Genomic DNA, 13128 nt, shown 5'->3' with positions numbered 1-13128 from the left:
TTTAGAAATTGAGCTTTTTCCTTGGAAAAGTACAGCAGACATTAGAAAATGCTCAGCCCTACATTTTGGTTGGAATTGGTCTCCTTTATGGGGCTCAGCACTGTTGGACCAGGAAGGTGGGATAGGAGAATGAATGTTGTAAAAAGTACTAAAGGACGCGGTGGTAGTAGTGATGCCATCCCCTGGCAGTGATTGACTGGGTTGCTGTGATGTCACAGCTGCTATGATGTCACAGCGGGACCAAAGGGTCTTTGCCTCTGATTTGTCTGAGCATGTAGAAGACCCTGGGAAATAAGTCAAAGAAGGGCATGAGGAAACCAGGAGGCAGGGGGTGAGAAGATCAGGTCAAAACAAGCAGGAAAGCCAGAGGGTGGACACTCTGTGGAAGGAAAACCTGTGGCTAGACGCAACACAGATGAGGAAGACTAAATTCCTGAATTGAGTTGAAAATAATCAGACTGATCTACAGTTGCAGGTCACCTTATACTGAGTCAGACCTATCTATCTCAGCATTCTATACCCTGACTGGCAGCAACTCTCCAAGGTTTCAGGCAAGTCTCTCTCAATCCTACCTGGAGATGCTGCCAGGGATTGAACCTGGAACCTTCTTCATGCCAAGCAGATGCTCTTCCACTGAGCTATGGTCCTGGAGGTCTTTAGTGTGTGTTATGCAGCTGACAGATCATCCCACATATTTGTCTCCCCTTCAGTCAACCCGTGACTTCCCCATCTAACCCATTTCTCTCATCCCCAGGGCTGGTGACCGAAAGCTTTGTGGACGAACCGGACGGGCTGGTGTCGGTGAACCTGCTGGTGATCTCCTCCGTGGCGGCCTTTGTCATCGGGGCCGTGATCTCGGGCTTCAGCGTGTGCTGGTTCATTGGGCACCGTGACCGGAAGGAGCTGGCCCGCCGCAAGGACAAAGAGAACATCCTGTCCCACAGCGAGTCGGTGGTGAGCGTCAGCCGGCTGGGTGAGCGGAGGTCCCGGGGTGCTGGCGGGCAGCCGGAGAACTTGCTGGCTCCGCTCATGCAGAACGGGTGGCCCAAGGGGCTCATCAAGGTGAGCCAGCATGACCTGGATTCGGGGGTACTCCCCACGCCCGAACAGACCCCCTTGCAGCAGAAGCGGTGCCCCAAGCCCTGCACCTGGGAGTACAGCCACAATCTCATCAACGCCTCCATGCGCGGCGGAGACCCGCCGTCCTCGGTCATCCTCCTCCACGCGGGCCACACCCCGATGCCCTCCCACCATATGACATCTGGCCGGGTCATCCCCATCTCCTGCCACTCCATGTTGATGGACCAAGAACTGGAGGGCGAGGCCGGGGACCTCTCGCTGGACATGCGCTATCTGCCGGTGAGTGGCGGGGAAGGCCCCAGAGGGGTCCCGCAGCAGCAACCGCAGCTGCAGCAAATTCCGCCGTCGCACCGACCCAGCGGGACCCGGAGCTCCTACGGCGGCGAGCTGCCGATCACGCCGCACGACAGCCCGGATCGGCGGCGGGTGGTGTCAGCCCCCAGTGGGGAGACGGGGGATGCGCATCAGTGGAACCCCGAAAAGCTGAACTCCAATAGTAACAACGCGGCCAGCAAGGCGAACGCACATCTGAAGCGCACCCACACTTTCAACAGTGGGGAAGGGCAAGCAGCGTATGCCCGGGCACAGCGGGCACCCACGCTGGGTCCCCAACACACCCTCACGGACTTCAGCCACCTCCTGAAATACAGTGGCATTGAACGGACTCCCTCCTCCGTGAAATAGGGAGCCCGCCCAGGGGGCGTGGCTTGGCTTGGTAACCTCCCTCCTCGTGGAAGGGGCGGGGTTTCATGGCAGAGGAGGAGGAGGGGCGAAGCAGGTGGACGAAAATGAGAGACCCTTGTTCCCACTTGGGGAGGGGCAGAGGGAGGAGGACGACCTGCACTCCCCGCCCAGGCGTACAGATTGTCAGGGAGAGGGGGGGGTCACCAGGAAAGTGCCGCCTGAGGCCAAAAGCGGGGCGGCCTCTTGTGTGCGTGTGTTTTGGGGTTTTCTTTGTCCCGGCGCTTCCTCATCGGTCTCTTCCTCACCTTTGCGGTGCTGCTCCTCCTCTTCGAGAGGTTGTGGGCGGGGCAGGTTTGGACATTGCTCCGCCCCCCTCCCTCCTCCTCCTCCCTGCCCGCCCGCCACAGGGTAGAGAAGCAAAGATTACAGGACAGGATTGACCGGCGATCATGAAATCCTAGCGAAACCGGTGGCTGGGAAAGTTTCAGGAGAGTGGCGTGCAAGGTCCGGAAAGGATCCGGAGATCCCCACGTGTTGCTTTTGTTCCAGAACAGTTGGATGCTGTCGAGTGATACCGGGTTGTGGACGGGAACCGGGAAGAGAAGGGAACCGGGAAGACAAATTAAGCAATGATACACACACGCACACACACACTCCTTGGCCCCACCCGACTTCCTCCACTTCTTTGCCTAGAATGGGAAGGCGTCCTGCCCCTCCCCCCAGGGCCGCTTTTCCTTTCCAAGATGGCAAATTCTCCCTTGCGGGGAGTCCGACATGTTCTCACTGGTGCTAGTAACGAAAGGCCCGCAAAAAGGGGCCCCAGGGTGGGGAATGGGCTTCGTCTGGTTCTCTCCTATACTGCAGGTGTTTAAAGCGGTCTGACTCCAGTTCAAGCACTCCGCCTTCCTGAAAAGAATCCTGGGCGTTCGTAGCTCCGTAAGTTGAGGGAAGCGTGGCTGAGGATCCCCAGCCCCCTTGAAGATCTTCTGTTGAGAGCCTCACTGAACAGATCCCAGATTGGTTTCATCTTGTAGTGTAGACAGACAGGGCTTAATCCATGGTAGTCCTAGTTTGGCTTCCTCAAATGCTTTGGCAAGCACCATGTTGTGTGGGCAGTCTCCAGGCTGGAATTGCAATTGGTGGGGAGGGGGATTCCATCCTCCCACTTCCCCCCCTCCCCATGATCATTCTGTCCTCTGCTTTCTTTGATGGAGCAGAAGGTAATTTTCATACAGGGAGCCGGTTGGTAGTGCCAGTGGGCAGAGTTAAGGGGAAATCATGGAACTTACTCTGGACGGCAGTCACCTGCATCCTAGTTGTGGCAACTGACCGTGAGACCACGGGTATCACCCATGCATGGATTGAGTCTGGCAGGCAGAGGAGGTAGGCTTGGTCACTCACAGTCCAAGCCGCATTTCCTTTGAATAATCCAGTGCAGAATGTATCAGAATGACCTCACAGATATACATACGCCGGGAAGACTGTTTGGAAGGAGACAAGGACAGAACAGAGGATCATACAGAGATACAGCAGCGGTACTTCTATGCGGAGAGGAGTGCTTGGGGCTCATGGGAGCTGTTAATTATTTAATCTTCTCACGGTGCCCAGTTTGGGAATGATTGGGCTGGAATTCAGGGCCACATTAAAGATGGCCCCCAAAAGATTGTGAAAATTCTCTGGTTTAGAGTAAATCGGAGGCAGGAAGATATTGTGGGGTGGGGTGTCAGTGTCCAATGGCCCCTTCAACCCCCTTGAACTCCAAATGGTTCAGGAAGTCCCAGATGTAAGAGGAACCGGAGACTGATAGGGGAGGGTTTGCTCTCCACAATTACCGTGCACGTCTTTTCAAACAGCCGTGGGGGTCTCAGTTTCTGTTCAATTGTCATTTATACAAGTTTCTTTACCAAAACAGCCACTTTCTACTTATGCGCTCAGAGGAAGCATCCACACTGCAAGCATTTGCCCATTTTATACCACTTTAACAGGGGTGGACCATCCCAAGGAACCCTGGGAGTTGTAGTTTGGGCTGGAGGGTGTTGAGAATTCTGAGTTAGGCTGAAAGAGAGGGTTGTGTGTGTTTTTTAAAGAGAGAGAGATGAAAGTGGATTGAAAGTGGTTTTGCACACCGTTCTTTGTCCAACCATTGTTTGTAAAACAACACAACAGTCTGAAAAGGCTGTTTGGCCCGAAGGGGAACCTAAGAGCTGGATCGGGAAGTTCCCAGTTCGAATCTTGCCTCTGCCAGGAAGGCAGTAGGTGGGTTTAGCAAGCCCCAGTCTCTCATCCACAGCTGCCCCCAGCTGCAATAGGGGGATGGTGAGTAATGCAGGCCTACCTTACAGGGTTGTTGTAAGGATTACAACACATTTATGGAAAGTGCCTGGGACTTTCTCTGTGGTAAGTGGGGTGAGTAGGCAAGCTGTGACAAGGCTGCCCAGTTCCAGTCCTCCTCCTGCTGTTGGACTACAACTCCCATCATCCCTGGCTATCGGCCACTGTGGCTGGCAAGGATGGGGGCTGTAGTCTAAAGACAGCTGGAGGGCTGAAGCTAAGACCTATAAGTAGCCTCCCAGACTTCCTTTGACTGCTCTGGAAAAGGCCTGCCATGGTCCTTTCCTCAGTCCCGAGGGAAGACAAATCGACCATTATATCATACTGTAAGTGCAGATAGCCTCAGGGTGAATTGTGCTCACTCAAGAGGAAGAATTTTGCCTACGTTTAGAGGAGAGAACCCTCTACATCCATAGCGTCGTGTAAGAGGCTGGAAAAGCCAGACCTAAAGTCTCTTAAACCTATCAAGAGCTGCTTGCACTGAAAAGTCCTCTATGTCCCGCTCTTCCTGCCTAAATACGGTGAAGAAGATGATGCCGCATACATTATCTGTTCACAATCCATGCATGCCTGCTTGATATATGGCTGCAATCACTGAACAATTAATCGGTACTTTAATTAGATCAACTAATAAGGAGCCCCAGTTAACCAGGAAACTTTTTTTTTTTTGGAAAGTTCATTATTTTTAAGGGGGAAATGTTTATAGCATATGAGCACTGCAGATGGTGAGACCGCCATAGTAGTAAAGTAAAGTGTGCCGTCAAATCGATTTCGACTCCTGGCACCCACAGAGCCCTGTGGTTGTCTTTGGTAAAATACAGGAGGGGTTTACCATTGCCTCCTCCCACACAGTATGAGCTGATGCCTTTCAGCATCTTCCTATATCGCTGCTGCCCGATACAGGTGTTTCCCAGAGTCTGGGAAACATACCAGTGGGGATTCGAACTGGCAACCTCCTGCTTGTTAGTCAAGCATTTCCCCGCTGCACCAGAGACATCCCCATTTCAGAGCTGTGCCTCGTCTGAGATGGTACCCCTTTCAGGAGGGTGTTTTCTTCAAAGCTTCTCTTCTATTCATATGCACATTTATGCTGATGTAATTGGTTTGTCATGTCCAGGCAGGACAGGAAATAGGATTGCCATGGGGCAATCCTATGGCTGTTCACTTAGAAGAAAATTTCATGATATTCAGTGGGCCTACTTTCTAGGAAATATGTTTAGGGTTGCAACTAGGGGTGTGTGTGCCAGCCCTCCAGGAGTTTCCAGGAATCACTGACAATCTACCTGATGTCTTAAAAGCCATCCTGGAGATTGTAATGGCTAGATATTGGGGGACAGACTGGCAAAATATTTGTCATGTCCAGACAGAGCTGGAAATAGGATTGCCAGCCCTCCAGGACTGTCTGGGGTCTCCGGGATTGTGACAACAGCAGCCGCTGCACCAATCCCTATTCTCACCTGAGCCCTATTTGCTTACCTAGCAACCAACACAAAATAGGAAAAGGTGCAATATAGGGTTGCCAGCCCTCCAGAACTGGCCTAGAGTCTCCAGGGATCAGCATCCATCTCCAGGTAACTCTGGAAAGCAACCCTGGCGATTTCAATGACTTGGTATTTGAAAAATATTGAGTTAAATATATAACAAAGTAATCGTTTCAGTCTGAGTTGACAGCCCTATTTGCAGCCTAAAACCTGTAGGATGATGCAGGGTGCAACTGTGTCCACACTTACTGTAGAGTAAGCCCCACTAAGAATATGTGAAGCTGTCGTATACTGAGTCAGACCCTTGGTCCATCTAGCTCAGTACTGTCTGCACTGACTGGCAGCAGCCTCTCCAAAGTTCCAGGCAGGAATCTTTCCCAGCCCTACCTGGAGATGCTGCCAGGGAGGGAACTTGGAACCTTCTGCATGCAAAGCAGATGGCTCTTCCACTGAGCTGGGTCCCCAGTAAATATGCAGTGATCAGGCTAAGATTGATTCATTTGGGTGAAAGGCCTTAGAATATCTATCTATCTGTGTAATTATTGCAAATTTGCTTCCTTTGATTCTGATTCTGACTGAACCACGTCTTTGAGCCTGAATAACCTCATCCCATCTCCCTAAGCTGTTGATTGGGGCAAGTTTGGAGTTGAGGTTTGCTGGGATTCTGAACTTGGGTTTAACCACTAAAAAAAAAAACATTTTCTGGTGCTAAGACTTGCAGGAGTCTTCGGGCTTTGGTAGGTAGGACGGTTCTGCAGAGACTTGTCGGGGAAGTCGAAGGCAGGCTGCTGGCAGAACACTGGGCAGAACACTGAGAAGGCAGGCAGAACACTGAGAAGCACAATTCTTCAATTTTAAGATGCCACCACCACCCTCCTGTGTGCTGGAGAGGAGGGAGGAGTGGAAAGCACTTGCTGGAGGCAGCTGTGTGTGTGTGTCCCTACCCTTCTCATTTAGGTTATGGGCAGATGCTCTGAATATACTAACATTCAAAGCTAGGCTTATTTTTCTGTATTTTGTTTGTTTTTGTTTGTCTGGTTCCCCCACACCCTCTTTTCTGCGACTGCTAAGTGGAGCCTCCCTAGTCAGGAGCAGTCTACCACTGGATAGCAACTGCTGGGACAGCCAGCAGGGGGAGGGCCGCTGCCTTCATGCTCTGCTTGTGGGCTCCCCGGAAGCATATTCTAGGCTAGGTGAACCTTGGGTCCGATCCTGCAGTGCTCTTCTTATGTGTGTTGCCCACCTCCATCCTCTCCACCACCACCCCGCCGCAATAATGGCACAATCTCTTCTGCTTAAGAGGACTGTGGGGTGCAGGGGGCTAATTTGGAAAGTGGGTTGTCCCACGCAGAGGGCTAGCGACTTGCTTCCCACCCTCTTCTCCCCTGTTCTTTGCTCCCTGCACCTCTGGCCTTCCCAAGTTGAATTTGCAGGCAGCTGTCTGTGTTCCTACCCACCAGAAGCTTGACCCATGCCATCCATTTTAGAGACCTTGCAGCCTTGTGACGGGCAGGGGCCATGGCTTCCTTCCTGTGCCTCTAAAAGTAGTGTGGCAGGAAGAGATTCAACAGGTGAAGCCTTCCGTGCTGCAGCATCTATGTGTTGGGGGATGCTGCACCAGTTGAATTTCTGCTCCATTGTGCAGCTGTTAAAGGCCTAGGAGCTGTGGCCATTAAAAACAAACACACACACAAACTAGCAGAATTTACAAGCTCTCTCCCTCCCTTCTTCCCTCCTTGCTCAATTCTGAAGAAATGATGCAATTTGTGCTATCATGACAAGGTGTGGATGTTCATCAGCGTCCTCTCTGGACTGGGAAGATGAATTGGCTGGCAGTTTGGGGTCCCCCTTCATGTTCTAACCAGATTTACAACGTCAGACTCTCCTGAAAGGTCAGTCCACTTAGAAGTGGACTTGTGTTGGGTTGCCATGCAGGAAGAAATTCAACAGGAAAAGCTACACCTGTGGGATTCTGACCAGCCTGTGAGCTTTGAAAGGCACAGCAGCCCTGCTTTGAAAAAAAGTTAGTGCAGATCCTATGCCTCTGCTCCCTGTTCAGTGTCTTTGCAGAAAGAAAGGTGGAAAGGAGGATCAGCAACATAATTCACACTTCAAAGTAAGTTGTAAGGAGCTTTTGAGTAACTGGGCTTGTGTGCTGACAACCTGAGGCTGCCATATTTTTTTCTGGAAGAAGCCTCCTAAGCCTTTTGCAGCACGGCAGACAGAAATTTGGCTGTCAAATTTGACAGGAAATTGACTCAAGTGCCAACTTGCTTGGCATGGAAATGCCATGATGGGCAAAGCAGCACCTGTTGAATTTCTGCTTGCCGCATGACTATTCAAGGCAGGGGAGCTTTGCCAGATCAAAAGTGACAACCTTAGGGCTATTGGAGGACTGGCATGGAAGTGCCAAGTGTCCAGGAGTGGCTAGAATCCTACACTGCAAAGTCTTGAGTTCAAATCTTGCTTCTGCTGTGAACATCAGCTACTCTCTCTTTCAGCCCTGCCCCCACCCAGCCCCCACTCTTCAGATTAGCGAAACTGACCTCCCCTGCAGGCTTCTTGGAAGGCATACTGAGAAAATGTATGTGAAGCCATTTGAACTTCTCTAAACACTAAATTTGGGTCGTTATTTAATCTGGGTAATAGGAAAGGCCTGTTAGGGAAGGAGTTCCTACCCTCGGTTCCCCAGAAGAGGTTCGACTACAACTCCCATCATCCCCTTTGGGCATTGTAGCTGGTGATGATGGGAGTTGTAGTCCGACACCGTCAGGGGGGACCCAAGGGTGGAAACCCCTGTCAGGGTCCACGTATTTAAACTGTTTTCAAACCTGTTATCTCTCTTGCACACTGGAACCCTGGACATTTTGTAGATCTGTATCAGAGACAGGAGTCCTTGCATTCTCAGCAAGCTACAGTTCCCAGAGGTCTTGGTGGGATGGTGGCAGGTGTGGGAGCCATGCCAGTTCCAAATGGTTTAAATGTGTACCATCCGCGTAGGGTTGCCATGTCCCCCGGAAGTTAGGGCAGCCCCCGGATTTTGGCTCCTCCACCCGGCTGCTAAATTCCACCCGGATTTACACGGATTTCAAATGTGCTGCCCGGATTTTACTCCAGATCCGTTCACATGGGAGGGCAGGGAAGGAGGGGAAAGGCTACAAATCTATCAAATAAATTTCAAAAATGTAAATTAGTTGTGGCATAATTTGCATAATATGCAAATTAGGCCACCCGGATTTGGGAGGCTTGAATATGGCAACCCTACGTCCGCGGAACAAAATGGTCTGAATGCTGAAATCTCGATGGGGGCCACGCCTGTGCCGGCCGCCTGGCCGAACGGTTCCCTTTAGCCAAGCGGAGCCTCCATGTGCAGGAGCAGTCTACCGTTTGGGGAGGCCCCGGTTGCTGAGAAGCTGAGCGGGAAACGGGGCGGTTGCTTGGCAATTGAAAGGCATTCTTCCTTTGGGATTTCGGAGTGGGGGCGGACACTCAGAAATCCCCAAAGGTGGCCAGTTTTCTGTTTCGGTTGCCATTTTTATTCTCACCCCCACCCCGTGGATGCACTGAGAATCCTGAAGCTGTGGATTGGGTGGGTGTTGGGAGGGGGAGACAAGGAAGGAGGTGGCAACCAGGGTTACGTGAGAGTTGCCCAGGTAATGTGGCCACGGAGAGATGCATCCTGTTGGTTGCCTCCTAGCTGTGGAGAAAAAGCACACTGTAAATAGAGTGTGGGAAGCATGTGGCCCTCGGGAGAACCAGTGGGCTAGTATGATGCAAGTTCTCTCGTGACCTTTTGCCCCCCCCCCCCCGGTGGTGACCTTTCATCTTTTGAATTTGTGCAGCTCCTGCATGCTACAGCAGTACAAACTTCTCTGTATCACTCTGGGGAAACCAAGATATCTCCTTCCAATAAACTTTTGTTTACAACGACTGCATCTCTGTTCTCCATCTCGTCCTTACTGTTATTTTGTTTTGTGTTTCTGTGTTCCCGGATGCAAATCTTTTAGGACTGAATCAAAATGCAGCAACTGTTTAGGAAAACTGGCATCCAAATTCTGACTTGCGGGTTAGCGCTTAAGGAATGAAGTTTACTGTGTTCTGCTGCATGTCGTTCAACAGACTGTCTCGATACTGCCCATGTGGGTGGGATGGCAGAGGTTTAATCTGCCCAGTTCTGAACACCAGGAGCTGGTGTTCAGAGAGCTGGTCTTGTGGTAGCAAGCATGACTTGTCCCCTTAGCTAAGCAGGGTCTACCCTGGTTGCATATGAATGGGAGACTAGAAGTGTGAACACTGTAAGAGATTCCCCTTCTCGGGATGGAGCCGCTCTGGGAAGAGCATCTAGGTCCAAGTTCCCTCCCTGGCAGCATCTCCAAGATAGGGCTGAGAGAGATTCCTGCCTGCAGCCTTGGAGAAGCCGCTGCCAGTCTGTGTAGACAATACGGAGCCAGGTGGGCCAAGGGTCTGACTCAGTATATGGCAGCTTCCTATTTTCCTAACCTTTCTGGTTTTCCAGTAGTAGAGCTCTGCAAGTAGAATAATGTCACAGTAGATTCGTAAGTTCTATTCACACATTATAGGAAGCGGCCATATACCAAGTAAGACCACTGGTCCATCTAGCTGAGGCATTGTCTACACAGACTGGCAGCAGCTTCTCCAAGGTTGCAGGCAGGAGTCTCTCTCAGCCCTATCTTGGAAATGCCAGGGAGGGAGCTTCAAACATTCTGCATGCAAGCATGCAGATCCTCTTCCCAGAGCAGCGCTATCCCCTACGGGGAATCTCTTACAGTGCTCACACATGTATCCCATTCAAATGCAAACCAGAGCAGGCCCTGCTTAGCAAAGGGCATTATGTTCAATGCATGTACAATCATTTAAAATATAATTCTCCTGGGTGTGCCCAGGAGAAATGCGTCCCGGCAGCCCAGCTGATTGGCTGGGCTGCAGGGGGCGCCCGATTGGTTGGCAGCACACCCAGGAGAATTTGCTTGCTGGGCGGCTGCGGTGGCAAGGCGGCGGGCCCAGGGCCGCGGCGGCAGAGCCCAGCAAGGTGGCGGCGGCAGCCCTGGCCATGAGGCGGGGCGAGGCGGCGGGCCCAGAGCGATGGCGGCGGGCCAGGCTGTGGTGGCGGGGCCCAGCGAGTGGCGGGCCCAGCGAGGCGGGGCAAGGCGGCGGGGCCCAGCGAGGCGGCGGGGCCGGGCCTGGCCGCGGAAGCGAGGCAGCGGGACTGGCCGGGCCGCGGAGGCGAGGCGGCGGGACTGGCCGGGCTGGGCCCGGCCACGGAGGCAAGGCGGCGGGCCTGATGGCGGCACTCTGGGGCCGGCCAGGCCCGCTGGCGGCGGCCGCCGCACTCTGCCCCACCGGAGACGGGGGCGGGAGGAGAGAGAGAGGTAGCCTGGCCTGGCCGGGCCCGGCCGCGGAAGCGAGGCGGCGGGACTGGCCGGGCCGCGGAGGCGAGGCGGCGAGACTGGCTGGGCCCGGCTGCGGAGGCGAGGCGGCGGTGGCCGCACTCGGCCCCCGCAGGGCGGCGGCGGCCGCACGGGTCAGCTAGTCATTTAAAATCTGTGTATGGTGTAAGCACATATAGGTCTGTACAAACATACTGTTATTCTCACATTACGTTCATAATGGGGTCTGTTCCCAGGTTCACTTTTAAAGTGAATAAATATACAGTCATGCACAAATACATGCACAGGTTTACAGACATCTTTGTGCACACATGAAGTCATGTTCTAGTCTAAGCCTAGAAGCGTTCCATTGGCATTAGAACAACATCTGCCTTCTTGCTGAGAGCTGTCCAAGGTCCTGAATATCCAGTACTTTCTCACTCTTGCTGCAGGACTAGAGTGAATGCCAGTCCTTTCTAGATCTAGCAATAGTACAGTGGGTTGGAGAACAGAAGGGGAGAGAAGATAGCCATCTCTCTAATATCTGCAGGACTGCCACATAGAAGAAGGAACAGACTTGCTCTTTGTTGCTCCTGAGGACTAGAACCAAGGGGTTGGAATTGCAAGGAAGCAGATTCAGGCTAGACATCCAAAGGAATTTGCTGACTGTAAGAGTGGGACAATCTGCCTGGTGCAGTGATGGGCTCTCCTTAGCTGGATATCTTGAAACAAAGAAGATAGGAACATAGGAAGCTGCCATATACTGAGTCAGACCATTGGTCTATCTGTCTCAGTATCGTCTTCACAGACTGGCAGCGGCTTCTCCAAGGCTGCAGGCAGGAATCTCTCTCAGCCCGATCTTGGAGATGCTGCCAGGGAGGGAACTTGGAACCTTCTGCTCTTCCCAGAGCAGCTCCATCCCCTGAGGGGAATATCTTACAGTGATCACATGTCATCTCCCATTCAAATGCAAACCAGGTCAGACCCTGTTTAGCAAAGGGGACAATGCCCGCTTGCTACCACCAGGCCAGCTCTCCTCCCTTTATGATTCTCTCATTCAACACTGGAACAACCTGCCCCATATTGTGATGAGCTTGTGGATGGGTTTTTTTCTGGACAGTCATCGATCGGATTCCTGCACTGAGAATCCAGGAATCCAGAAGACCTCCAAGGTAGTGTCCAATTCTACAGGCCAATGATGCTATGAACCTGGGCGGAACCGCACAGCAGGTGGGGTGCATAACCCTGTAACGCACCCCACAAAGCACCCCCATAACACACCCATTTCCAGTTTACCCCCCTTTCGTCCGTGTCACACCAAACGCCAGCTTTCCAGGTGGCGCGCCTGTCCTCTTCCACTTCTGAGGCCATCGCAAACGAGCGGATTGGCGTCCCGAGCATCTCATTCGACGTGCTGAGCATGACACCGCATTGTGGCGCCGAGAGGGAAAGCTCAAGGTAAGGATCCCGATCCCGAAGGACTCCAGAGCAATCCACGCCGGAGGACGGCAGCGGAAAGAGGAGCAGCAGGGTGCGTTTCTGGTTCCCCGTCTCCCTGCAATCTAATTGAAACAGCAGGCCGGCTACAATTACGCAGCTGGGAAGGCAGCCAGGACTCTGGGGTTAAAATTAACGCCTATGGAGCAGTGCACATGCATTCTTTTTTGTTGCTCGCTCTCGCTCGCTTTTCTTTCACTGAAAGCATCTGAGGATGCGGCCTGACGCGGCCCTGGTGACTCATCCGCGGTTCGGCTTCAGAAGGAGGCCAGGAGCCTGCCTCGCTCCTGCGTGAACAAGGGCGCTTGAGGGCTGGCTCTTCCCACACAGAGACACTAAAGGGGAAATACATGCATTCCCAACCCTGTCCCGAGCCGTCCTCTTAGAATCGTCGGCTGGCTGATGGTGGCGTCTCTGCGTCAGACATCAGCGCACCTGCAGCGGCAGCCCCCGCACTTCTGAAGCCCGGGCGCTCACGTCAGCACTGCTGTCACACATTCAGACGCGCAGGCACTCTCGATGACAGCCCCCCCTCGCCACGCCCACCATGACAGCCACGCCCCTCCCAATGGCCACACCCCTCACTTGGGTCGATGCAATAGCTGGGAGGCCTCTGTTACAAGAAGTCAAGGACCTTTCAGGAGAGCCCTGAAAACCTATCTGTTTGG

At 52.9% G+C, this 13128-nt stretch overlaps 1 protein-coding gene and 1 long non-coding RNA gene across 8 annotated transcripts in view; one reads left to right on the top strand and one right to left on the bottom strand.

The window, feature by feature from the left end:
• Window positions 1-9511, top strand: part of SEMA6B (semaphorin 6B) — a 261480-nt gene extending 251969 nt beyond the window's left edge. For all 5 annotated transcript variants that reach the window (XM_053294577.1, XM_053294579.1, XM_053294576.1 and 2 more), the window contains one exon: window positions 755-9511. In XM_053294577.1, the coding sequence (XP_053150552.1) occupies window positions 755-1764 (1010 nt within the window). In that variant the 3' untranslated portion in view covers window positions 1765-9511. The remainder of the gene's footprint in view (window positions 1-754) is intronic.
• The window catches only part of LOC128344459 (uncharacterized), a 52718-nt gene that overhangs the window by 13431 nt on the left and 26159 nt on the right, over window positions 1-13128 (bottom strand). For 2 of the 3 annotated variants that reach the window (XR_008315866.1, XR_008315864.1), the window contains one exon: window positions 11216-11685. The exons of the other annotated variant lie outside the window; for it this stretch is intronic. This is a non-coding gene — a long non-coding RNA (uncharacterized LOC128344459). Of the gene's footprint in view, window positions 1-11215; window positions 11686-13128 lie in introns of those variants that run through there. 3 annotated transcript variants of the gene reach the window in all.

The sequence above is a fragment of the Hemicordylus capensis genome, chromosome 2 (genome assembly GCF_027244095.1).
Source record: "Hemicordylus capensis ecotype Gifberg chromosome 2, rHemCap1.1.pri, whole genome shotgun sequence".
In the NCBI taxonomy this organism is placed as follows: Eukaryota; Metazoa; Chordata; class Lepidosauria; order Squamata; family Cordylidae; genus Hemicordylus; species Hemicordylus capensis.
The sequence above is the reverse complement of the archived record's forward strand: the minus strand, read 5'-3'. Positions and strand labels throughout refer to the sequence as shown.